Raw genomic sequence first — 24,061 nt, forward strand, 5'->3', positions numbered from 1 at the left:
ATTGCTATGCTGTAAGAAATTATATATATATATATATATATGACAAATACAGAGCATAGAAAAACCTATATGAACTGATGCAGAGTGAAGCAGGGCCAAGAAAACCATATACACAGTAATGACAATTAAAATTTAAAAAACACATGCTCAAAAATCATAAATGGTGGAATGGAATTATGTAGATTAAGCATGAATTAATGAAAAGATATGAGAGGACACCCCAAGTCATCTCTTTGTGGAGGGGCAGAACCATTGGTATTACATGTTGCACATGTTTTTGGATGTTTCCAATGTATCCATCAGTTGTGCTGAGTTTTTTTCTCTTTAAAAAATATTATTTGTTATATGAGATAGTTCTCTGGGATGGGGAGGAATTCTTGGGATAACTATCGTTATGTCAGAAACAGAAAACAATAAAATCTTTTTTTTTAATATAAAGAAAAATAAAGTGGCTAAAATGCTTATAATCTTTGACCCAGAGATTCTACTGCTGGTTACATACCCAAGAAGTCATATATATGTATGTATATACATACATGCATGCATGCCTATGTGCACATACATACATGTATATGTACCAAAATATTTACAGCAGCACTTTTGTGGTAGCAAAAAACAGTAAAGAAAGCAGATGCTACCATCAATTGATGAATGACTGGCTAAACAAATTGGTACATGAATGTAATGGGATATTACTGTGCTGTGAGAAATGATATGATGAATATAGAGAAGCATAAAAAGATTCACATAAACTGATGAAAACTTAAGTAGAACAAAGAAAAAACATCTACACAAATAGATGCAATAACTATAACAAAGAAAAGAAAAATAATCACAAAATAATTGAAACACTTTGAATAAAGTCAGCAAAATTAGAAAGAATATGAAGAGACACCTCCCCCTACTCTTTCATAATGGTACCGTGTTTCCCCGATAATAAGACCTATCCCGAAAATAAGCCCTCCCCTTACTGTGTAAGATTCCTCTAAAATAAGCCTTCCCCCGAAAATAAGCCCTATTGAGATTGCTACTGTAGTGAAGGTGATCCCCTGCGCTACACGCTACATTACGGTACCCTCTGTATGCACCGTCCCCACCCCTGTGAAACGCACGCCGCGCTCCGAGCTGCATCCAATCAGAGCTGCAGCAGTGAGCGCGTCATCCTGTTCTTCCCCAGTGATTTGCTTATTGAATAAAGGTACCACATTTACCTGTTTATTAAAATTGCTGTCAATGTTCATTAAAATAAGCCCTCCCCTGAAAATAAGCCCTCTGGTGTTTTTCTGTCCAAAAAAAATAATAAGACAGTGTCTTATTATCGGGGAAACACGGTAGGTGTGGATCATCTGCTGTAATGTCAGATTTTTTTTCAGTAACTGATTGGTTTTGCTGAAAAATTTCCCTCCTTTTCTTTTTTTAAAAAAGGGGGAGAGGTGGGAGAAGGGAAAGCTAGGTGATGTAAAAACAAAAGATATTAATAAAGATCTACTAAAATTATTTGGAACGGGTTAAAAAAAGTGAAAAGTTGTTCAGTACCTGGGGTCTTCGGGTCTACTGAACATAATGCACATGAGCTTACACACTTAGTGGTGTTGTGTTCAACCAACCCAAGACCCTAGGCTACTGTGGTAAGGACTCATTACTTGACAGAAACTGTTGGGGAAACTGCAAAATAGTCTAGCAGAAACTATAGGCCAATATTTCACACACTTTACTAGGATAAGCTCAAAATGGGTACATGATATAGACATAACTGGTGACATCATAAGTAAATTAGTGGAGGAAGGAAGAAATATTTAACCTTTCAGATCTATGGATATGGAAAGAGTTCATGACTAAACAAGTGGTAGAGACTATCACATAAGACAAAATGGGCAATTTTGATTACATGAAGTTAAAAAGGTTTTATGCAAACAGATCTAATACATCTAGAATTAGGAACGAGATATTTCACTGAGGGAAAAAAATTTACATTAAATTGCTCTGACAAAGGCTTTATTTCCAAGATATATAAGGAAATTGTTCAAATGTATAAGATAAGAGCTATTCTGAAACTGACAAATTGTCCAAGTTTATGAAGGCAGTTTTCAAAGAAAGAAATTGTAAACTATCAACAGTCATGTGAAAAAAATGCTCCAAATCATTAATAGAGGTGCAAATTAAAACTCCGGGGGCCTTTACCTCACCCCCATCTGATTGGTAAAGTGGACAAAAAAGGAAGATGGCAAATGTTGGAGTGACTGTGGGAAAACAGATTCAGATACACAAGATTTTTGGAGCTATTAGTTCAACATAGATAGATACATTCATAGCTATAGATGCATATATATATATATATATATATATATATGTATGTAGGTAGGTAAATAATTTCTTTTTAGTTTTCAACATTCACTTCCATAAGATTTTGAGTTCCAAATTTTTTCCTCCTCTCCTTCCACCCCAAGATAACATGTAATTTGATATAGGCTCTACATATACATTCTTACTAAACTTATTTTCGCATAAGTCAGGAGTCCAACTATTCTTGAAAGAAATTTGTAACTAATGTTGCAAAAATTACTAAACTGTGCAAACCCTTTGTAATGGGAATGCAAATTTGGAAGATCTTCCCTGCCCCTAGGCTAAAGTGCACCAGAAGCCTGGGGAGGGAGGCTTGTTTTTCAGTAGATACTTTTTGATTGGCCAGTGGGTCAATAAGGTTGTTACAGAAGGCTATATAAGCCCTGATGTGTAGCTTTGTTTTGAGACTCACTTTGAGAAGTGTTCTGTGATTTGATCTGAATTCTGGGAAGCCGTTGTTGAGAGTCCCCCGGCTTTGAAAAACCCAGATGTGGAAACCCAGATGTTGACTGGGTATGGATGTAATGGTTGAACAGTTTGGAAAGCTGTCTACTTGATCTGTTAATGTCTTGATAATTCTGTCTGTATATTTTGAAGTTTGGGGTGCTGACCTTTTTCCCCTGAACAAGGTAAACAATATATGTCTGACTGATTAAAGTAAGCTTGTTAACCCACTTTGAGTTGCTTTCCTTTAACAAAGCAGATCCAAGAACCTGTGGTAGCAGCAAACCCTGAGGACGTGCTTGGGGTACTTGCCGCTACACCCTTTCACACACTGATACCACTAGTAGGCCTAGATCCCAAAGTAAACAAGGAATGAGGTAAAGAATCCACATATTAAAAAAATATTTCTAGTAACTCTTCCTGTGATGGCAAAGAACCAGAAATTAAAGGGATACCCATCAACTGGGGAATGGCTAAACAAATTACGGTACATGAATATAATGGAACATTATTGTGATGTAAGAAATGGTGAAAAGGGCAGTTTCAGAGAAATCTGGGATTAGCTATATGAACTCACGCAGAGTGAAGTGAGCAGAGGCAGAGAACAATTTATAACACAATAATATTGTAAAGATAAACAACTTTGACATAAAGGGTGAAACCATAAGCAAATTAGAAGAGTAGGGACTAGTTTACCTGTTAGATCTATGGAGAAGGAAGAATTTATGACCACACAAGAGATATAGAGTATCATGAAATACAAAATGGATAATTTTTATTATCTTAAATTAAAAAGGGTTTGCACCAACAAAACCAATGCTACTAAGATTAGAAGCAGAAGGGGCGGCCAGGTGGCTCAGAGAGTAAGAGCACCGACTCCAGTGACCGGATGACCTGGATCAAATCTGGGCTCAGATACTCAGCACCACACCCAGAAATAACTGGCCGTGTAACCTTGAGCAAGTTACTTAACCCCAATTGCTTTAAAAAAAAAAAAGATTAGAAGCAGAAAGTTGGGAAACAATTTTTATAGCAAGTGTCTCTGAGAAAGGCCTCATTTCTCAAATATGCAGAGAACTCAGTCAAATTATAAGAACACAAATCATTGCCCAACTGATAAATGGTCAAAGAATATAAACAGGCAATTTTCAGATGAAGAAGTCAAAGCTATCTATAGTCATATAAAAAATTCTCTAAATCACTATTGATTAGAGAAATACAAATTAAAACAACTCTGAGGTACTACTTCATACCTATCAGATTGGATGATATGAGGGAAAAGGAAAATGATAAATTTTTTTTTTAAAGCAATTGGAGTTAAGTAACTCGCTCAAGGTTACACGGCCAGTTATTTTGTGTGGGTGCCAAGTATCAGAGGCCAGAACCGATCCCAGGTCTCCCGATGCCGGGGCTGGTGCTCTTACTCACTGCGCCACCTGGCCACCCGAAAATGACAAATGTTGAAGATGTGGGAAAATTGGGACACTAATTCATTGTTGGTGGAATTGTGAACTGATACAACCTTTCTGGAGAGCAATTTGGAACTATGCCAAAAAGGCAATCAAACTGTGCATACTCTTTGATCCAGCAATACCACTACTAGGTCTGTATCCCAAAAAAGATCATTAAAAAGGGAAAAGGACCTATTTGTACAAAAATATTTATAGCAGCTCTTTTTGTGGTAGTAAAGAATTGGAAATTGAGTGGATGCCCATCAATTGGGGAATGGCTGAACAAGTTGTGATATATGAATGTAATGGAATACTATAATTCTATAAATAAGGATGAGCAGGATGATTACAAGAAAAACATGGAAAGACTTACATGAACTTATGCTGAGTGAGTGAGCAGAACCAGGAAAATATTGTACAAAGTAATAGAAACATTGTAAAATGATCAACTATGAATGACTTAGCTCTTCTCAGCAATACAATGATCCAAGACAATTCCAAGACTCATGATGGAAAATGCTATCCACATCCAGAGAAAGAACTGATGTCTGAATGCAGATCAAAGCATACTATTTTCACTTTCTTTGTTTTTTCCTTTTTGTTGTGTTTCTTTTTTACAGCATGACTAACATGGAAATGTTTTACATGATTGAATATGTATGATCTATATCAAACTGCTGGTAGTCTTGGGGGGAGAAAAGAGGGAGGAAGAAAATTTGGAACTCAAAATCCTATAAAAAATGAATGTTGAAAATTGTCTTTATATGTAATAAAAAATACTATTAAAAAGCTTAAAAAAAAGACAAACACCTTTGAAAGGCTTAAAAGTACTCTGATCAAAGCCAAGACCAAAGATGATTCCAAAGGACTGATGAATGCTACCCACTTCCTGGATTCAAGAATGCAGACTGAGATCATACTTTTCTAGAGATAGTCACTACAAGAATTTGTTTTGCCTGACTATGAATGAATATTACAAGGTAATAAGTTAAATAATTGGAAGCCTACAGGGTTCAGAGAAAGTCTATTTCCTACTTGATCAAATTGTTCATGTATGCAAAATTTTGTGTAACTGAACTTGTGTGTGAAGTTGTGTGAACTTGCCTTTGTTGGAATTACTATTATTTTATTTGATATAGTCTACCAATTGAGTAAAAAATTGTGGCTTTTTTTTTTCAATACAAAAAAAGTCTAAAATTAAGGAAGTCATTGCTCTATAGGGTGGTATAGGCTGAAAATATATACTGTTAAGAGGATGTATTTTAACAGCATGCTTGTCATAAATTCTGATAAATGTAGAAATGGATTGTACTGAGGAGGTTGGACTCAGTGGCCTCTAAAGTTACTTCTAGCTCAAAATCTGTGATTCTTATGAACAGGGACACTTAGAATGCCCAATAATGGAACTTACCATATGAAAAATATTAACAATTTCAAATGTCTTGGTTAATAACCAGGCATTTGGAATCTTAGAACAGGGGAAGGGGAAAGGCTGAATTGAGCTATCATTGGTTTCTCACTGTTAAGCATGGAAGGAAGAACAACCTGAAGGTCACAACTTCTCTTAGTCTCAACAATTTCTTTGAATAGGCTCTCAGACTGGTCTCCATCCCTCATAGAGCAAAGTTGGTACACAAGGCATTCCCCTCTCTCCTTTTGCTACAACAACAAACCAGCTAGCTACTCAACATCTTTTTGGTTATTTGCTGATATACTAAAGACTGAATGGTTCTCCAAGTCTAAGGAAACTCAACACATTTATTAGACATCTATCTCAACTCACATTAATATGTTGCTTTACGACAAAGTACATCAACTTACTTGATTTGAAAAATAAATGTTGACATTTGAAAATAAAAGCAGTGTTTTTCAGCACAAAAACAAATAATCTTCCTTTTTTTCCCCCAAGTTAATACTAAGGTAGTTCCTTAACATATACAAAACCAACTTACTTCAGTTTACTGAGTTCAATTTTGCACTCATCTATACTCTACCTTTTCTTAATTAGTCCTAGGTACAAATAATTTTATCTTACTGGTTTTAGGCTATCTTGTTCATTGTCCTCTAAACTCAACATATTATAGAGCTTAGGTATTCAAAAAGTTATTTGGAGTATTTATACTTACTCTAAATTTTAAAGTAGCTAATTTAAATGTTTTATATTCTCTCCTCCTATCCTAACCAATTTAGGTTGTTTTTTGTTACCGTAGCCTACTATTTTTTTTTTGCCGGCCCTTGGTTTGAATAAGTTTCTAAGTCAGATTAAATTCAAATATTTAAACGTTAGCTTACAGGTGGCTAGATGGTACAGTAAATAGAGTACCAGCCTTGGTGTCAGGAGGACTTGAGTTCAAATGCAGCTTCAGACACTTAACACTTATTAGCTGTGTGACCTTGGGCAAGTCACTTAACCCCAACTGCCCTGCCTTTCCCCCTCCAAAAAGCAAAAAAAAAAAGAAAAAAGTTTGCTTACATGCAAGGTATTAAGAATATAAAGATATAAAAACGAGACAAACCTCAAAGAGCTAACTGAAGGAGAATGTATGAAGGAGAAAGTATGATTTACAAAACAGAAGTATGAGGTATCAATTTTGATTCATAGAGGAGTTAGCACCTCCTACCTTGAAGTGTTCTAACTTTGAGGTAAAGAAACCCTCAAGAATGTCAGAAGAGGGGTGGCTAGGTGGAGCAGTGAATAGAGCACTGGCCCTGGAGTCAGGAGGACCTGAGTTCAAATCTGGCCTCAAATGCTTGACGCACTTACTAACCCGAGTGACTTTGGGCAAGTCACTTAACCCCAACTGCCTTCCAAAAAGCAAAAAAAAAAAAAATGCCAGAAGACTGGAAGAGCTCAATGAAGCTAACAGTCCAGTTTGGATAGATTGGCACATGTTAAGTAAAGAAAAAAATCAAGAAAGGTAAATGAGACCTGGAGTTGATTGTTGAGGGCCTTAGAAGCCAAGTTTAAGGAGGTGTGTGCCTTATTTTAGTCTACAGACAGGAAGAATCACTTAAACATACCCAAGAGAAAACGTTATTACCTCTATTATTTGCTGTCAAAGTAAAGCCTTACAAATTAAAAAAGGACTTATGCCAAAATAACTGAGGAATATCAGAGAACAGTTCATCTCAGCTATTTTGGGCACAGTAATGATGCAACCAAGACCATCATTTCAAGGTATGAGTCTAAGGCAGGTGCAGTCAGGATAAGATAGAATAGATACAAAAGTACCTAAGAAGGAACTTGGTGACAATGTAGAGATTATGGGATCACAGATTTAGAGCTGGACAGCCATCTAATACCCTATCAACACTTACTAAAGATAGGGAAATTGAGGTCCAGAGAGATGAAAATGACTCACTCAAGGTCAAATTGTGGGATTTGAATCTAGCTCCTTTAACACTAAAAACCCATGGCTTTAAAACAGGACAGGAGCAGGATAAAGCTAGTTTTCAGCTCATTAATTAGAATGACTAATAGGAATTAAATTTGGTAAAGATGGGCAAATTCAATCAAATGAAAATGCCTCTGCATACCTCCAAGGGTTTTGAGGGCTCAGATGAAATACTTAAAGTGACAGGACTATCTACATGTAAAACACAGCTTGGCAATTCTATTTCAGCATTTGCAGGCATGGATAAACCAAACCACTTTTCCACAATGTACTCAGATATTTAAAAGCAGATTATGATGGCCAACAAACCCTAAAGCCCTACAGTTTAAACCCATTTCTTCTAGTCTTTTCTAAATCAAAAACCTGGCTTCTCTTTTGATTTTTAATATTGAGTAAATAGAATTGCTCTGCCTTAAGGATAATTCACTCTAACTTCCTCATAGAATCATTCTTGTTCCTCTCACCTTACTCACACTATGCTCTGTGATGCAGGTCAACCTGTATAATGAGACAGCCTTACTTACTGCTGTCAAGTGGCAAATATTTAGGGCAGTGAGGTGTCACAGTGGGATGCTGGACAAGGAGTCAGGAAGACTCAAAGGCAAATTGGGCCTCAGGCATTTACTAGTTGTGTGACCCTGGCATGTCACTTAACCTTGTTTACCTCAGTTTTCCTCATCTATAAAATGAGCTAGAGAAGGAAATGGCAAGCCACTCCGGTACTGTTGTCAAAAAACCCCAAATGGGTTTACAAAGTCAGACACAACTGAACATAATAGGATAGCAGCTTTATGGCCTTTTAGTTTGTACTTAGCTCAAAACCAGTTTACTTACAATAAAAAAACAAGGATACCATGGGCAACTGGAACAATTTTGTATTTGTTACCTTTGTGGCTTAGCACTGTAGAATAAAGAAATACCCTAGTATGACCTTAAAAAGTTGAGTTTGCCCCTCCCTCCTTTTAGCTACTTTGGCACTAATAATTTTGAAAGAATAGGACCCAGATAGGAGTTCTAAGGGATCTTCTGATTTAAAATCAACTAGTCCAGTGGTGTTCAGTAGAAATAGAGGGGAACAGGGGCGGCTAGGTGGCAGTGAGTAAAGCGCTGGCCCCACCAGCCTGGAATCAGGAGGACCTGAGTTCGCTTCTGATACAAAAAAACTAGCCGTGTAAACTTGGGCAAGTTACTTAACCCCAAGTGCCCTCCAAAAGGCAAAAAAAAGAAAAAAAAATAGAGGGAACAAAATTGTACATATGAATGTATGCCAGCCACATAGTTAGAAAACCTATTAACATTATATTCTATTGTTACTTTGCTAAATATTTCTCCATTACATTTTTATGTAATTCTAATTGCATAAGCTTTTCAATGGTCTGTTTGACACCTCTGAACTAGTCCAATTTCCTCATTTTACAAGTAAACTAAGGGTTGGAGAAAGATTATTTGGTAAAGTGAGAAGTTCAAGGTAGATCCTTCAGAGGGCAAATCCATACCCATGTCTTGAGGGAAGTGGGAAATTGGATCCCACTTGTCTCAGCTTCCCCATTCCACCATCCCTAATAAGCATTTTGCAAATATATCAATATTTACTTTTCAGGAGATTTAATCAGTACATCTAGTCTAAAACCTTCACCTTTCAGTTGACATTAAGGTTTACCAGGCTTCTAAATTTTGTCTCAGGTGGGATGGCATGCAATTTACATACAAGGTTGGTTTGCCAGTCACAATTTCTGGAGGATTCTATTACCCTGCTATATTTGCGACAGAGAAAAAGTATTTAGAATACTATAAACAAAAACCTAATCAGAATCATTAAACAAGCTGTGTTTATCCTAATGTGACTAAATAAATTCAATAAATGAAGTAGGCTTTGTAGTTACTGAAAAAAATTTTATTTAATAATACAGCTAAACAATTATCTATATAGCCAAGGCAGTAGTCAACAATGTCCAAACATGCTAATATTGCTATATACTGTAGTGTTAACTTTTAAAGATTAAGCCCAAATGAAGGACAACCTTGCCTTGGAAATTTTGAAAAGCCAATTTCATCCCCCCAAAACGACTCTTAGCTCGAGAAAAAAAAATTTTGAGCCAAGTTCCTCAAATAATGAATCCATGAAGGCCAAAGGTGAGCTATTTTACGGTTTTTATTTTAGCTTAGTGCCCAAGAGAAAGTACACTCAACTTCTCCTCACTAGTATGTATAAAAATAGTAGATAGCTACTACTCTCTAATCTTACAGTACCTAGCTAGCTCTTCTATAAATGAAAAAGGACATCCTCTGTTGTAGTAAACATCTAAAAAAATTAACCAAACAAACAGTTCATTTTCTATAACTTACAAGGAAAACCTAGCTATCACAAGGTACACCACCAGTATTTTTGCACCTCCTTGTGTCTTGGCAAGAAGTTAAATGACCTCTATTACAATCTCTAAGAGACTTCAGAATGCAGTTCCTAAAGGACACTAGACTCCTAAAGTTAGGTTTTGAAAGCCCAACTCCTAAGTTTGTACCTTTAGATAAATTAACTGGACCATTCCCTGTGTCCACTGCTCATTTTTCTGATTCAAAGTTTGAGGCAATTTTTGTCAGATTTTTCAATTATCAACCTCAAAAATTATTCTTATGTGATGATAAAAAACAGATTTTAGGAGTTTTTAGGTTGACTTGATTTTTTTCTCCTGATCCAAGAAACAACTAGAAGTAAAAGAACTACCAAATTGTACACCTAACTTGCAACAGTACTAGGATGTTGGATCTTCCCACTGTGCTCATTTGATTATCCCCATTTCACTTTGCAGGCATATTAACCAATTAAACTAAAACAACCTCAGTTGCAACGTTTGTCTTCATTCATTGCATTTACTGTGGACCTGTCTTATGAACCACTGAAATCAATATTCTGTTGACTTGTGAATAGAGCTGAGGGAAAGCCTGTTTTGTCAAGGTAATAAAAACTTTAAGTTGTATGCATCCTGGAAATCACTAAGTCCTCCTCACTCAGTAGACAAGACATCTGGCTAACTCTCAATTTGTCTTTGCACAGAAAATAATGTACTTATAAACACGTAAGATCTTAATCATACATGTGTATACTGCAAATTAATCTAAATGTAGTTATCATAAATGTGAATTCAAGTTTTGTTACTAGGAGTGAAATTTAAGTTTATGAGGAAGGCAGAGGCTTGGAATTACCACTGATAAAAAAACCCCCTACATTGTATAAAATTTCTAACTGCACATTATTAAATTCTCTTAACTAAAAGAAAATAGCTGGGTGGGATTTTACCTTTTAATGTAATAAAATTGGAGACAGCATGGCTAAGCAAAGACAGCCAACTTTTAGACAGGAAGACCTGGCTGTTTAACCCGTTAACCTTAGCGTTCAAAGGAATTGTTTTGACACTAAGTTGCCTGTCTATTATCAGTACATGAAGTTTCCTCACTTAGTTCTTATTTTAAGGGAAATAATAGATCTAAATCCCTATCCTCCAACTTAAATTGGATTTTCTAATTCCAGTTTTACAAAAGTAATTAACCTAAAAAAACTAACCTAATCTTCACACATCCCATTCTGAATATAGTGGAAGACTAAGGAACAGCTGCTGCTGCTCCTGTTCAAGTTGCAAATCCTGCAACTAATTATGTTAATGACACTGACCACTACAAGAAAATGGTAATTACAAATTATCCAAAAATATTTGGAATGCCATTTATCTGGGGCACTAGCAAACCTCAAGTTGTAACATTTCCACCTTTACTGCATTATGCAAGACTACCTACAAAGTACCTTTTGTTTCTAATGTGGGAAAAAGAAAAGCAGGAGGTGGGAGACTTACTTTACCAAGTTTTAATTAATAACATAGAAATACAATGGTATACCAAATTGAATTTATTGCTGATTTGAGGTTTGCCTAATTTTACACTTAACCATACACAACAGTTTGTATTTATTTAAAAAAAAAAAGATGAGACAAAACTGCTCAAAAGCCATTTAATATTGACCTGTGGCTTTCATTCCCTTGGTAGCAAACCTTTAATACAACTCAGGATTATTTGTAACTTGAACATTTAAAAACAAACAAACAAAAAAAAAAACAAACACCAACAACTGAGTCCTCTCCAAAGCTTTTAAAAGTTTAAAGCATTTTTGAGAGTTTAATACTTTAAAAAGAAAACTTCATTCAACAGCAGATCCTGCTGAAATGCTAAAAATCATAAGTAAGCCTAATCTCTACAAAAGTTATTACTGCTGAAATACTATAAAATCAAAGAGCTTAATTTCTACAAAAGGGGGTCTTTGCTTTGTGTCACCATTTCTCTAGAGCCTCATTTCTTCCCCATTAATCTTGCTTCCAAATCAAACCTTTATGCCCCTATGTTCAGGTTTTCTCCTGAGAAGAGGCCAACATTGGAAGTACTAACATCACAGAATAATTTGCCTGGCAAGTAAGAAAGTGTTCCGTAAGTGTGCAAAGGAGTTCAGGACTTTTAATCTCTTGAACTAGATCTTGACCTTGACCGAGATCTAGAGTGAGATACTGATGTAGCCCTTTTGACTGGAGGAGACTCAGAACGAGCCTTTGATGGTGGTGGAAGTTGTGGTGAATTGGAGTGAGACTGGCTTCTTGATCTTGATTTTGTTTCTCCTTTTCCATTTTCTTTGGGTGATGGAGACCTGGACCTACTGTGTGACTTCTCCGACTTTGCCTTGGATCTGCTGCGAGATCGAGAGCCTCGATCAGACTTGGCCTTAGATTTGCTCTTTGATCTAGACTTTCTGCCTTTAGATCGGGAACGTGAATGATCTTTGCTTCGAGACCTAGATTTGGATCTTGAAAAGACATAAATTATAAAAATTTATCAGGCACACCATTTTATGACTATACCTTAAACAGGCCAGGACTTCAAATAACAACCAACCAAACAACAAAAAACACCCCCTACCTTGAGCGACTTTTTGAGGCACTACGGGATCTACTTCGGCTGCTTCTTCGACTCCTACTACGAGACCTTCTCCTAGACCGGGACCTAGAAATAGAAAGCAAAGACTACTGTTTTTCTCTTTGTACCACCCACCTCCCGATCACATGCATTTGCATATAAGGAACAAATAAATGCTTTTCCATTCATTGATATAATGAGATCCTGCTGAGATTTTGTTTAATTAGTATTCAAACTATATTGAGAATTATCCCCAAGGAAACATTTATCTAATAATAACTTTACCACCAATAACTGATGCTGTAAAAACTAAGGATAGTAACTAAATAACTAATCACCAAGTTACATGATACATAAAGCAAATTACCTGAAGTTTTAGGTAGCCTCTACGTCATGACAGAGACTAAGAACCTTAGTTCTGACTCCAAAAACCAGTGTACTTTCTACACTAACATGTGAAATCCTAATTGAGCATGAAAGTTGGTCTTAATGGTAATCAATGGCTTAAATTACCTAGATCTACTTCCAGAATAGGATCTCCTATGGCTTGTCCGTGGCTTATCTTCAATGAGCCTTATATTTCTGCCATTTATTTCTGTGCCATCCAATTTATCTAAAGCACGTTTCATGTCAGAATAGGAACGAAATTCAATTACACCTTCATTTGTTCGTTCTTTGTGAGCATCTGCATATGTTACTTCTCCAGCTTGTCTCATGAAATCCTATTATGAAGAACAGTCTAGTTAGTTCCTGAAATCTAAAACACAACTGTTTAATTTTAAAGTAAATATTCCAAGACACAAAAAGGCTTTTGTCAGACTACCTACTTTCTAAAACATATTAACAGTAATACTACACATACCTTTAAGTCCTGCCAACTGCAACGACTAGAAAGATTTTCTACAATCAGTCTGAACTCTGTTCGAACAGGTGGTCCATATTTATCTCTGCCAGTGGCTCTTCGACTGCTGTATCCTCCTCCACCACCACCTTTATCATATAAATGAATAGTTAGGTGTTTCATAATGCTAAGTGCACAAAATGTTTTGAAAGTTAGTACAAACAAAGTAATTTACTGGAGTAGGACTTTGCTTTTATCTTGCTAAACCTCCAACACATATGTGATTTGCCATACATTATATTAAGGGCAAGTCAAATAAACTAAAATCCTACTAAATTTCTCCTACAATCTGTTAGAAAGTGACTGCTCCTTTATTCAATTTACCTCGCTAAGTTTTATTTTACAGAACATTGTAAAATATAAAACTTAACTGATTACATGCATTTCTACATTTTACAAAAATGTTTACTAGTTACACTAAGTACTTACATCACAGTGTGAGGTTTTTGGTGGTGGTTTGGCCACAAAACACGCAAGGTAACAGTCACCTAGTTCAGATTAACCAGTTTTGTCTAACCCTTGGAATCCTCACCATCACCCTGCGTCTAATGGCAAAAGGCTGCTGTCGTCATGGCTTCCGGTAAGGTCAGCCAAAGGGTCATAGGGCAAGGGTCACACAATGTATGGAAAAGCCAAGGCCAATCAGGAAAGGCAGTCATCTTAGCCTCAGTGGACACAGCCTCAGCCCCATTGGTCACTTTCAAATTGAAACATCAAGGACTTGTTAAAAAGTTTGAATTCAACATGCAACAATTTCAACATTTAACATTTTAATTAAGTAGTAAATAACTACCACCTCCCCCCAAAACATGCCCCAACCACACTTCAGTTACAACAGGACACTAGCTCTAATTCCCGATCTGAATAAACTAATGCAACATTAAGTTCCTTCTAGAGACTACTAATTGACTGTCAATTGTGTAAGTCTCAACGCCTGCCCGGCACTACCACCTCCCCCCACCCCCCAAACTAGGTTTGTCAAATTCTACTTCTCTGAAGGGTCTACGCCTATAGACGTTTGCATCTAGGGCACCACAATTCAGGGAGCGCACCTCTGTGGGTGTTAACACCCCTATCAGCGGAATGGTTCCGGTGGTGCCTTTCTGGGGTCAGTTTCAAAAGGTTACAAATGACCAAAAGGCAAAACGCAGAGATACGTTTGTTATGCACCCGATCTTCTCGGGTTTCTCCCCCCACCCCTCTCCCCTTTCCCTGGGTGACAACCAGCCCAAGGCTCCGCTGTATGGAGTTTTCCTGGGTGCAAGAGCTAGGACTGCTAAGCCCTGCACACCAAGGCCATTCTCGAGCTCCCCTCGAAGCCCCTGCACGCAGCACACCTGCCCTAGGCCCCGGGTGACTAAGAGCGCCTGGCTCCTTTGTGCTGAGTCCCCGCCCCGCCTCCCCTCCCCGCCAGGGGGAGCCACCGCGGTCTGCCTGGCCCTCACTACCCTGCCTGCCTGTCAGCCTGCCCTCCCCCCTCCCTCTTTTCCTCGAGGCGTCGCGGCACGCGCGGAACTGGACTCACTGCGGCTGCCGTAGCTATAGCCGTCACGGTCCCGGCGGGGGCCCCGGGCGTGCTCCACGATCACTCGCTCCCCGCACAAGTCCTTGCCGTTCAGCTCGTAAACGGCATCGTCGGCGTCGCGGGAGTCCTCGAACTCCACAAAGCCGTACCTGCACAAAAGGAAGGGGGCGGGGATGCCCGGAGGCAGTCAGGCCTCCTCCCCTCGCGTGCACGTGTAGCTCCGCCCCCTGTCAGTCGGGCCGCCGCCATTTTGAGAGTGAGCTCCGCCACGCGGCGGCGCGGACGCTCATTTCCAACCCCCTCCACATATACACCCCGCCCCAGCTCACCCCCAAGAGACACCGCGAGAGCCAGGGTGCCCAGGCCGCGCGCTCACCCGTTTTTCAGGTCGACTTCCAGCAGGCGTCCGTAGCCACTGAAAAAACGCTGAATGTCTTTCTCGCGGACATGGTAGCTGAGGCGCCCAATGTAGACGCGCGGCATTTCCGCTGGTGGGAGGGGGTGGGGGGGAAGAGGAGGTGGTCTCAGGGGTAAGGTGGTGGGAAGGTAGGGACAGGAAGAAGGAAAAAGAGAAGGGGGAAAAGAAAGGAAAAGGAGAACAAGAGAACACGAACAGAGGACGAAGGACCAACGGCGGGCGAATCCCAGCCACACAATGGCGCGCGCGCTTTGAGGCCGTGGCTAGAAGGGCGGAGCGGGGTGGGGCTTCCCGGGACGCTGCCCTACGTCACTGCGCAGGTGCGGGAGGTCGCACGCATGCGCGAAACTCGCGCTCCCTGCACCAAACCTCTCCGACTGGCAGAGAGCAGCTTCCAGACCCCCTCCTTCCCTATTCTCCTCGCAGCCCCGCGCAGCACCAGTATGTGTGGCTATTCGCGATGTCGCCTTCCAGGGTCCCTTTAATTGTTGTGATTGCCGGATGCAGTAACCGCCCACTCTGCTTTGCCTTAGGATTGGTCTGGACTAAGGGAGACTGGGAACTTTTTCTCTGTCCATTGGATGGCGGGCCGCGAGGGTGGGCCCCTGTGCCTTGGGATTGGTCCCTTGGCACCGGGTCCAAGTTTGCTTTCCCCACCCATATCCGGTCTGGGCACGAGATGCCTTTGGATTGGTCCGGGGTGTCCGAGTGAGGGACGCAGTGTGCCCCTATTGGCCCCTTGGAAACCTCGTTGATTTCATCCCCACCCCACTTCCCTATGGGCGAGGACCCGTCGATTTGGACTGTCGCAGGTAGAGCGCAGGATTTGGAACTGGGCAGAACCGAGTTCAAATTCTGCCATATAATAGCTGTGCGACCGTGGAGAAGTCACTTAAATTCTCTGTTCCCCAGTGTCCTCTGTGGATGATAATAACACCTCCCTCAGAGGGTTATGAGGATCAAATGAGTTAACGTATGGAAAACATTTTGCAAACTTAAAAACCGCCCAATTAGTGCTGTCTATTGTTGGCGGTGCAGAGTACAGAGGAGGCTTGTACCGGGCTCTTTGGGGAGGGGAGTCGGGGGAGGGAAAGGACACACTGGGTGGTAAGAAGGATTAGAGTAAAGGGGGCGGGGGAAGCTGGGACCGTGTTTAAACCCGGACTTTGAGTAAGGGGCAGGATTGGGTAGTGCCCCAGCGCCACCCCTCCCGGTCCTAGAAGGCCGTCCCTCGTCGTATGGCCTCTTTTCTTCCCAATCCAGTTCCTATAGTTGAAGCCACGCAGCCGTGCATTCCTGGTGCCTTTGCGTGCCCACGCCGTCGTCCCTGGATTCATAATGCCGCCCGCGGTCCCCACTCCTTGGGTGCTAACGACGAGCTCTGGAGGAAGACACGCGCTGTGTTTTTACTGGATTCACTGTAAATTTAATTTCTCTAATCCAGTTCGACCCTGCAGGCTGCACAACCATACTTTTGTGGTTGTTCAATCGTGTCCGGCTCGTTGTGACACCATTTTTGGGGTTTTCTTGCCAGAGATAGTGCAGCAGTTTGCCATTTCCTTCTCCACAAACAGGGTTAAGTGACTTGCCCAGGGTCACACAGCTAGTAAGTATCTGAGGACAAATTGGAACTCAAGTCTTTCTGACTCCAAGCCTGTGCTGTGCCGTCTAGCTGCCTGAATCCTTTTAATCTTGCTGGTTTTTCGTATCACTGTCCTCTTCATGCAGTGCCTAGTCCATATTTTCACTCCATTCCTTCTTTTAGCAGAGGACCTTTCGTTCAGTTTTATTGAGCAAATAGGATCCATCTGCTGTGAGCTCCTTCTTCCCTATTTTAAACCTCAAACCCCTTCAGTATAATTCTTCATTCTCTCTTTTGCTCTATTCCCTTCCCCTCTTCGTGTTCTTTTGACCCTAATGAACCATGTGTATCCTCTATTAACTTGCACCCTACATGGCCACTTTCTCTAATCTTCCATCTCCTTCTAGCTACTAGCTGCTTCCTTTCCTGCTATCTACAAACACGTATCCAGGTCTCCCATTCTGCAAAAAGCAACAAAACAGCAACAAAAAAAACCTCCTCACTGTGTCCCACTATGCCCTCATCATATCTCTTCTCTTTCATAGTTTTCCTTCACTTCCTCTCCTCCCACTCATTTCTCGATCCCTTGCAATTTAGTTTTCAACCTCACAACTCTGCTGAAACTGCTCTCTTCAAGGTTACCAGTGATTCCCTAATTACTAAATCCAGTCTCCTATTCCCAGTCCTTATCCTTTTAAACTTTTTAGCAGTATTGATATTGTTAAAAAGTGTTTGTTTGAGATTGTCCAGGACTACTTCTCCCTGGGTTTTTGTTTATTTTTCTGATTACTTCAGTGTCCTGCACCTAATTATGGTTATCCCCGAAAGCCTTCTTTTCTCTCTATATTCCTTGTCTCAAACATAGTACATCTACCATGGGCTCAATTCTCATCTTTATGCAGATAATGTTATATATGATCTATAAATGTAACCCTAGTATCTTTCCTAAGCTGCAGTTGTATCAACAACTGCCTGGAGAATATCTCCAGTTGAATGTCCTTTAGGCTTTTGAAAAACAACATATTCAAAATGAAACTCATTGTTTACTTTAATCCCCCAGAGCTTTCTAATCAATACACATTTAATGAAGCACCTACCAAGTGGCAGGCACTGTGCAAGACACTTCCTGCCCTCTAGAAGCATTTACAATCTGGGGGGGGGGGGCAGGGTGGTGAGTCAACATGCAAACATATATATGAAGCAAGCTATATGCAAGTTAAAGAGGAAATAACAGAAATAAAGTATTGTAATTAAGAGGGGTTAGGAAGGCTTTCTGGAGAAGGTGGAAATTTTAGCTGGGACCTAAAAATCAGGAAGAAATCAGGGAGAGTAGTGGTCAAAGCTGAGAAGGGAGAGCATTCCAGGCATGGGAGACAGCCAGAGAAAATCCCCCTGAACTGAAATCACTTTACTGACTCTTTCAGATTCCTCTGTTTCTGTTGAGGATACCTACATTCTTCCAGTCACTCAGGTTTACAATCTTGTTCCTCTCCCTCACTTTCCACATTCAGTCTGTTCCCAAATCTTGTCAATTCCAATTCCATAGGATATCTTGTTAATGTCTCATTCCCTCCACTCACACAGCCATAACCTTATTTTAGGTCCTCATCAACTTTCTCTTGGACTATTGCAATAGCCTCATAATTGGTCTTTCTGCCTCAAATACCTCCCTTGGAACCCATCCTCCACACAGCTGCCAAATTGATATCCTTGAGGAACAGATCTGATCACGTCACTCCCTTGCAACAGAAACATTCTTGACTCTAGGTTTTGCTTAATAAATGCTTGACAGATCAAGATCCTTGGAGGCAATAGTTTGGGTTTGACTCAGTCTTGTGCTGTAGTTCAGGTTCTGGAATGGAACAAAATGAGACACACAAGGACCATATATAACATTTAACAAAATAAGTTTTGCTTAACGATAATATGGAAAAGATTCAGTAAAGGTACAGCATGGGTTTGGTTTGGTGTTAGCCACGGTAGTGCACCGGATAAGAAGGCTGTGTTGTGTTCTACAGCATGGCAGCGGAAAATCAAACCTGAGGAATGTTGAATACTAGCGGTCTTGGGTTTTATGCCTTAGATGACTGGGAATCTATGTCAAGAGTTGAGACTTAGTTCCCTGGACCAATAAGGTTTCAAGGATTATTTCCTTGTCTTTTAGGGGAAAAATAGCCCCTGGGGCAGGGATTTTCTAGTTTTACTGCCTTGAGTCCCAATCAGATTAGTATTAAATGTTGCTCTTACAAGAGGCAAGGAGTGACCACTGGGGAGAGAGCCTGATGTGAGATGAATTTCAAGGGTATGTAGAAATAAGAAGAGATCAACAACCACTTCACTAATGAGTATAATCATTGCAAGCCCTGGTTGGGACAGACTCTAAGCCTTGTAGTTACCTAGATTCCTGATTTTTGGGGTTGTTCTAACTCCATCTATCCAACAATAAAAGGTGGCAATTGAAATACCACCTATTAGCTGAGTATACCCATCCCATTTAACACAGAGGGGCTTTTTGTATCCCTTAGGTCAAAATACATCATGCAGCCAGTTTTGTTTTCACTGAGGACAGTTGGATAGGGAAGTGTCTACAGGATAGGAGAGGACAGGCAAGGATCATGACCTTGATTGAGGGTTTTGCGTTTCTCTCAAAATAATATCCTCTGCCAGTTAGGTTTGTATAAGCTATCAGAGGTGAGGTAGGAGTTTAGGACAAGTAGGAGGTTTGGTTCTGTCTATGAGTAGAAAGTCAGGTAGGGAAGGGGGAAGGAGAGATGAAACAGAAGTCAGGAATACTACCCGTGTTTCCCCGATACTAAGACCTATCCCGAAAATAAGCCCTCCCCTTACTGTGTAAGATTCCTCTAAAATAAGCCCTCCCCCGAAAATAAGCCCTATTGAGATTGCTACTGTAGTGAAGGTGATCCCCTGCGCTACACGCTACATTACGGTACCCTCTGTATGCACCGTTCCCCCCCCCCCGGGTGAAACGCACGCCGTGCTCCGAGCTGCATCCAATCAGAGCTGCAGCAGTGAGCGCGTCATCCTGTTCTTTATTGAATTCATTATTGAATAAAGGTACATTTTTTTGTTCACATTTACCTGTTTATTAAAATTGCTGTCAATGTTCACTAAAATAAGCCCTCCCCTGAAAATAAGCCCTCTGGTGTTTTTCTGTCCAAAAAAATTAATAAGACAGTGTCTTATTATTGGGGAAACACGGGTAAGACTGAGAAGCAGAAATTTAAGCTGGAAAGCAAAATGAGATAAAGGAAGTTAGTTAGACTGATAATTTGGAACTAGTAGGCAGTGAGGAATAAATGAAAATTATGGTGAATGAAAATTATCATGGGACTGGGTTAAGATTTCTTGGACACTCTACAAGAAAGTAAGGGGGGCATGGGGGATATGAGAGGGCATATTGGGGGAAGGTGTATTCAGTATGCTTGCCATCTTGGGGTGGGAGGTAGGGGAGAGATGGGGAGAAAATTTGTAGCTCAAAATCTTGTGGAAATGAATGTTAAAAACTAAAAATAAATAAATTATAAATTAAAAAAAAAGATTTCTTGGATAAGGACATAGAGGGTAGGTAGTCTGGAGAGAGGAGAGACCAGAGTCAGAGAGACTAATAAGGAGGTAACTAAAATAGTCTAGATGAGTAGAGATGGTGGGATTGAAGAATAAATAAAACACAATTAGTACTTTTTCTGTAGTAGACACTGAGCAAAGTACTGGGGATACAGCTATAAACATGAGTAACCCTGACTCTGACCCCCACTACCTGAAGGCCCAGTACGTTCCCCTTCAGCCCTGCCCTAGGGTTCTCAGTAACAGTAAGAGTACTTAAATCTTGGCTCCCTGTCGATGGCTCCAGCCTCCTCAGATGGCATTCCCTCAAGTGTGGGGGGTGTTGTCTGTACCTCAGGTCTATTTAACCACCAATAGTAGGATTAGCTTCTATAAAGAAATATTGACTTCAGTATTGACTTGCAAAACAATATTTACTTGTATAACTTGTGTAACCACAAATATACAAATTTACCCTATGACACATGGAAGGCATAACCTCCCTCTTCTCTCCACTTACACTACTACCTCAATCTCTGGGGGAGGAGAGTGGGATTAGGTTCCCAGTTTAGCCCTGTTCTGAAAGAACGCAGTCCCAGTTCCAAATCCCCAAATCCCAATGAGGCTCAAATCACAGGTACTCTGGTTCCTGTCAGTCTCCAACATCTCACCCTGGAATCATTGCTTCAAGGTCACTATCACTTGAACTTCAAGGTCCAGGGGCAGTTAGTGCTGGCATCTATAACTGAAGACAAACCAAACAGAACTGAAACAAACACCCCCAAGCCTATTTCTCTGAGCTGGGGTAAAGGGAAAGGGAAAGGTATCCACCTTCCTGGTCCAGTTTCTGGGCATGCTCTCTGTGATTTTTGTAATCCTAAAGATTGTGCAGAAAAGAGCTTCCCCATTCTGGCTACTTTAAAGAAGTAGCCTCTCCTGTCTAGGAGGCCAATCCACTTGGCCAATTCCACTACCTATGTGGTAGGGGAAGCAGGGTACCTTCATGTTAGGTGGCAGAGGTTTGACAATCTCCTTTACACAAGTGAGACAGTCTCTGACCTTACATTCTAAAAGGAGAAGGCAATGTATGAAACAAAAGTTGGAAAGTGAGAGGAGGGGTGGTGAGAAAGGCTAGGCATGGATTGGAGATGTCTGATAAGTGGTTTGGAGACCCTGTGACCAGATAAGATAAAATGAAAGTTCACCAATCAGAGCCTAGGGGTAGGATTTGATGGCATTTAAGTTTCCACTAACTTTAATTCTATACCTATAAGCTTATATTATTAATTACATATCTATAATTCTATATACCTATGAGCTATGACCTTGTGAGGGAAAGAGAAGAGTCAACTGTGAATTGAAGGTTATAAACCTCAGTAACTGGGAGGATGGAAGTGACATCAACAGAAAAATTAGGGGTGTGCAAAGGAACATTTAAAAGGAAAGAATATAGGGTGGCTAGGTAGCGCAGTGAATAGAGCACTGGACCTGGAGTCAGAAGGACCTGAGTTCAAATCCAGCCTCAGATACTTAACACTAGCCATGTGACCTTGGTCAAGTCACTTAACCCCAATTGCTTTGCCTTCTCCCCTGCAAAAAGCCAAAAAAAAAAAAAAAGATAATGAATTCAGATTGGGATATGTTGTTAGGAATTTGAGAATATAGAACTGGAACTCAGGAAAGAAGTTAAAGGTAGAAATATAGATTTGGAAGTCATTTGCATAGAAGTGACAACTGAATCATGGTGTAATGGAAAGAAGACTGAACTTGGAGGCACAGAACCTGAATTCGAATCCTAAGCTATCATTTAGTATATGTGTGACTTTGGCAGGTTATTTACTCAATTCATCTTTAAATTAGGGGCTTGCACCTTTAAGATACAACCTCTAAGGTGTCATCTAGGCCCCTTCCAGCTTTTCATGATTCTAGAAAGGTGTGGGAATGGAGGACAATGACAAGAGGGACAATGACAGACAGAAGAGGATTTAGGGGAAGAGCCTTGGTGGAATCCATGCTGAAGGGTATATATAAAGAGGACATGCTATTCAGTGAGGACTTCTTGTATCAGGACAAAACATTGTACTAAGGATGTGAAGAGATCCTAAGCAAACTGAAGAAAAATCCTCTCTCAAGAATATTGGTCTAGATGGGGAGACAATAAATGTACATGAAAATAACTTTAAACATGAATAAGTATTATAAGAAATATCACAAAAATCACATGAAAGCATTCCTCTCTAAAAAATGACTTGATATAATAATAATTAATTTTTTGTATAGCATTTTTAAAATATTTATTTATTTTTAGTTTTCAATATTCATTTCCACAAGATTTTGAGTTATAATTTTTTCTCCCCATCTTTCCCCTATACCCACACCAAAATACCAAGCCTACTGAATATCCCTTCCCCCAATCTGTTCTTTCTTATATCCTCCTCTATTACCCCCCTAACTTTCTAGTAGGGCAAGATGGGTTTCTGTACCCCAGTACTTGTATATCTTATTTCTCAGTTGCATGTAAAAAACAAATTTTTAAATTTTTTAAAACTTTTGAGTTCCAGATTTTTTCCCTTCTTCCCTCCTCACCCACTCCTGTGGGGAAGATAAGCAATTCAATATAAATTGTACATGTGTAGTTATCCAAATAATTCCCATAGTAGTTATAATGTGGAAGACTTTATTTCCCTCCCTCTTATCCCACCCCCCACTTATTCTGTTTTCTCCTTTGACCCTATCCCTTTTCAAAAATGTTTGCTTCTAACTACCCTCTCCCCCAATCTGTCCTCCCTTCTATCATTCCCCCTCTTATCCCCTACTCTCCTATTTTCCTGTAGGGTAAGATACCCAATTGAGTGTGTATGTTATTCCCTCCTTAAGTGAAATGCAATGAAAATCAGGTTGCCCCATTCCCTTTCACCTTCCTGCTCTTCCCCTTCATTGTAACAGTTTTCTCTTGCCTCTTTTATATGAGATAATTTATCCTAATCTATCTCACCCTTTCTCCTTCCAATAAATTCCCCTCTCACCTCTTAATTTTATTTTTTAGATATCATCCCTTCATATTCAACTGATCCTGTGCCCTCTGTCTATGTATACATGAACATACATATGCCCACACTCACATACATATTTATATACACCTACACCCTCCTATACACACATATATATGTATGTATACATATATGCATATATATATTCCCTTCAACTATCTTCATACTGAGAAAAGTTTTATGAGTTACAATTATAATTTTTCCATGTAGGAATGTAAATAGTTCAACTTTAATAAGTTCCTTATGATTTATTTTTCCTGTTTACCTTTTCATGTTTCTCTTGCTTCTTGTATTTGAAAGTCAAATTTTCTATTCAGTTCTGTTTTTTTCATCCAGAATGCTTGAAAATCCTCTATTTCATTGAAGGATCATATTTTTCCCTGTAGCATTATACTCAGTTTTGCTGGGTAGGTGGTTCTTTTTTTTTTTTTTTTTTTT

At 39.7% G+C, this 24,061-nt stretch overlaps 1 protein-coding gene and 1 long non-coding RNA gene across 3 annotated transcripts in view; one reads left to right on the forward strand and one right to left on the reverse strand.

Annotated features, from left to right (window-relative positions):
• Positions 1-11,474: 11,474 nt before the first annotated feature.
• On the reverse strand, positions 11,475-15,674 carry SRSF6 (serine and arginine rich splicing factor 6). The gene is made up of 6 exons (XM_069077720.1): positions 15,386-15,674; positions 15,010-15,158; positions 13,446-13,573; positions 13,097-13,305; positions 12,587-12,670; positions 11,475-12,473 (listed from the first exon to the last, which is right to left on the reverse strand). Exons 1-6 carry the CDS (start codon positions 15,490-15,492, stop codon positions 12,131-12,133), a joined length of 1,020 nt encoding a protein of 339 aa, XP_068933821.1. The 5' UTR covers positions 15,493-15,674; the 3' UTR covers positions 11,475-12,130.
• Positions 15,177-24,061, forward strand: part of LOC138153538 (uncharacterized) — a 16,578-nt gene continuing 7,693 nt past the window's right edge. The window contains exon 1 of one of the 2 annotated variants that reach the window (XR_011166408.1): positions 15,177-15,459. This is a non-coding gene — a long non-coding RNA (uncharacterized lncRNA). Of the gene's footprint in view, positions 15,460-15,872; positions 16,240-24,061 lie in introns of those variants that run through there. The other variant, XR_011166407.1, reaches the window with a different exon arrangement.

This window comes from Petaurus breviceps, unplaced genomic scaffold, assembly GCF_028583685.1.
Source record: "Petaurus breviceps papuanus isolate PSGF00001 unplaced genomic scaffold, PetGlider_PUasm1.0 90994, whole genome shotgun sequence".
In the NCBI taxonomy this organism is placed as follows: Eukaryota; Metazoa; Chordata; class Mammalia; order Diprotodontia; family Petauridae; genus Petaurus; species Petaurus breviceps.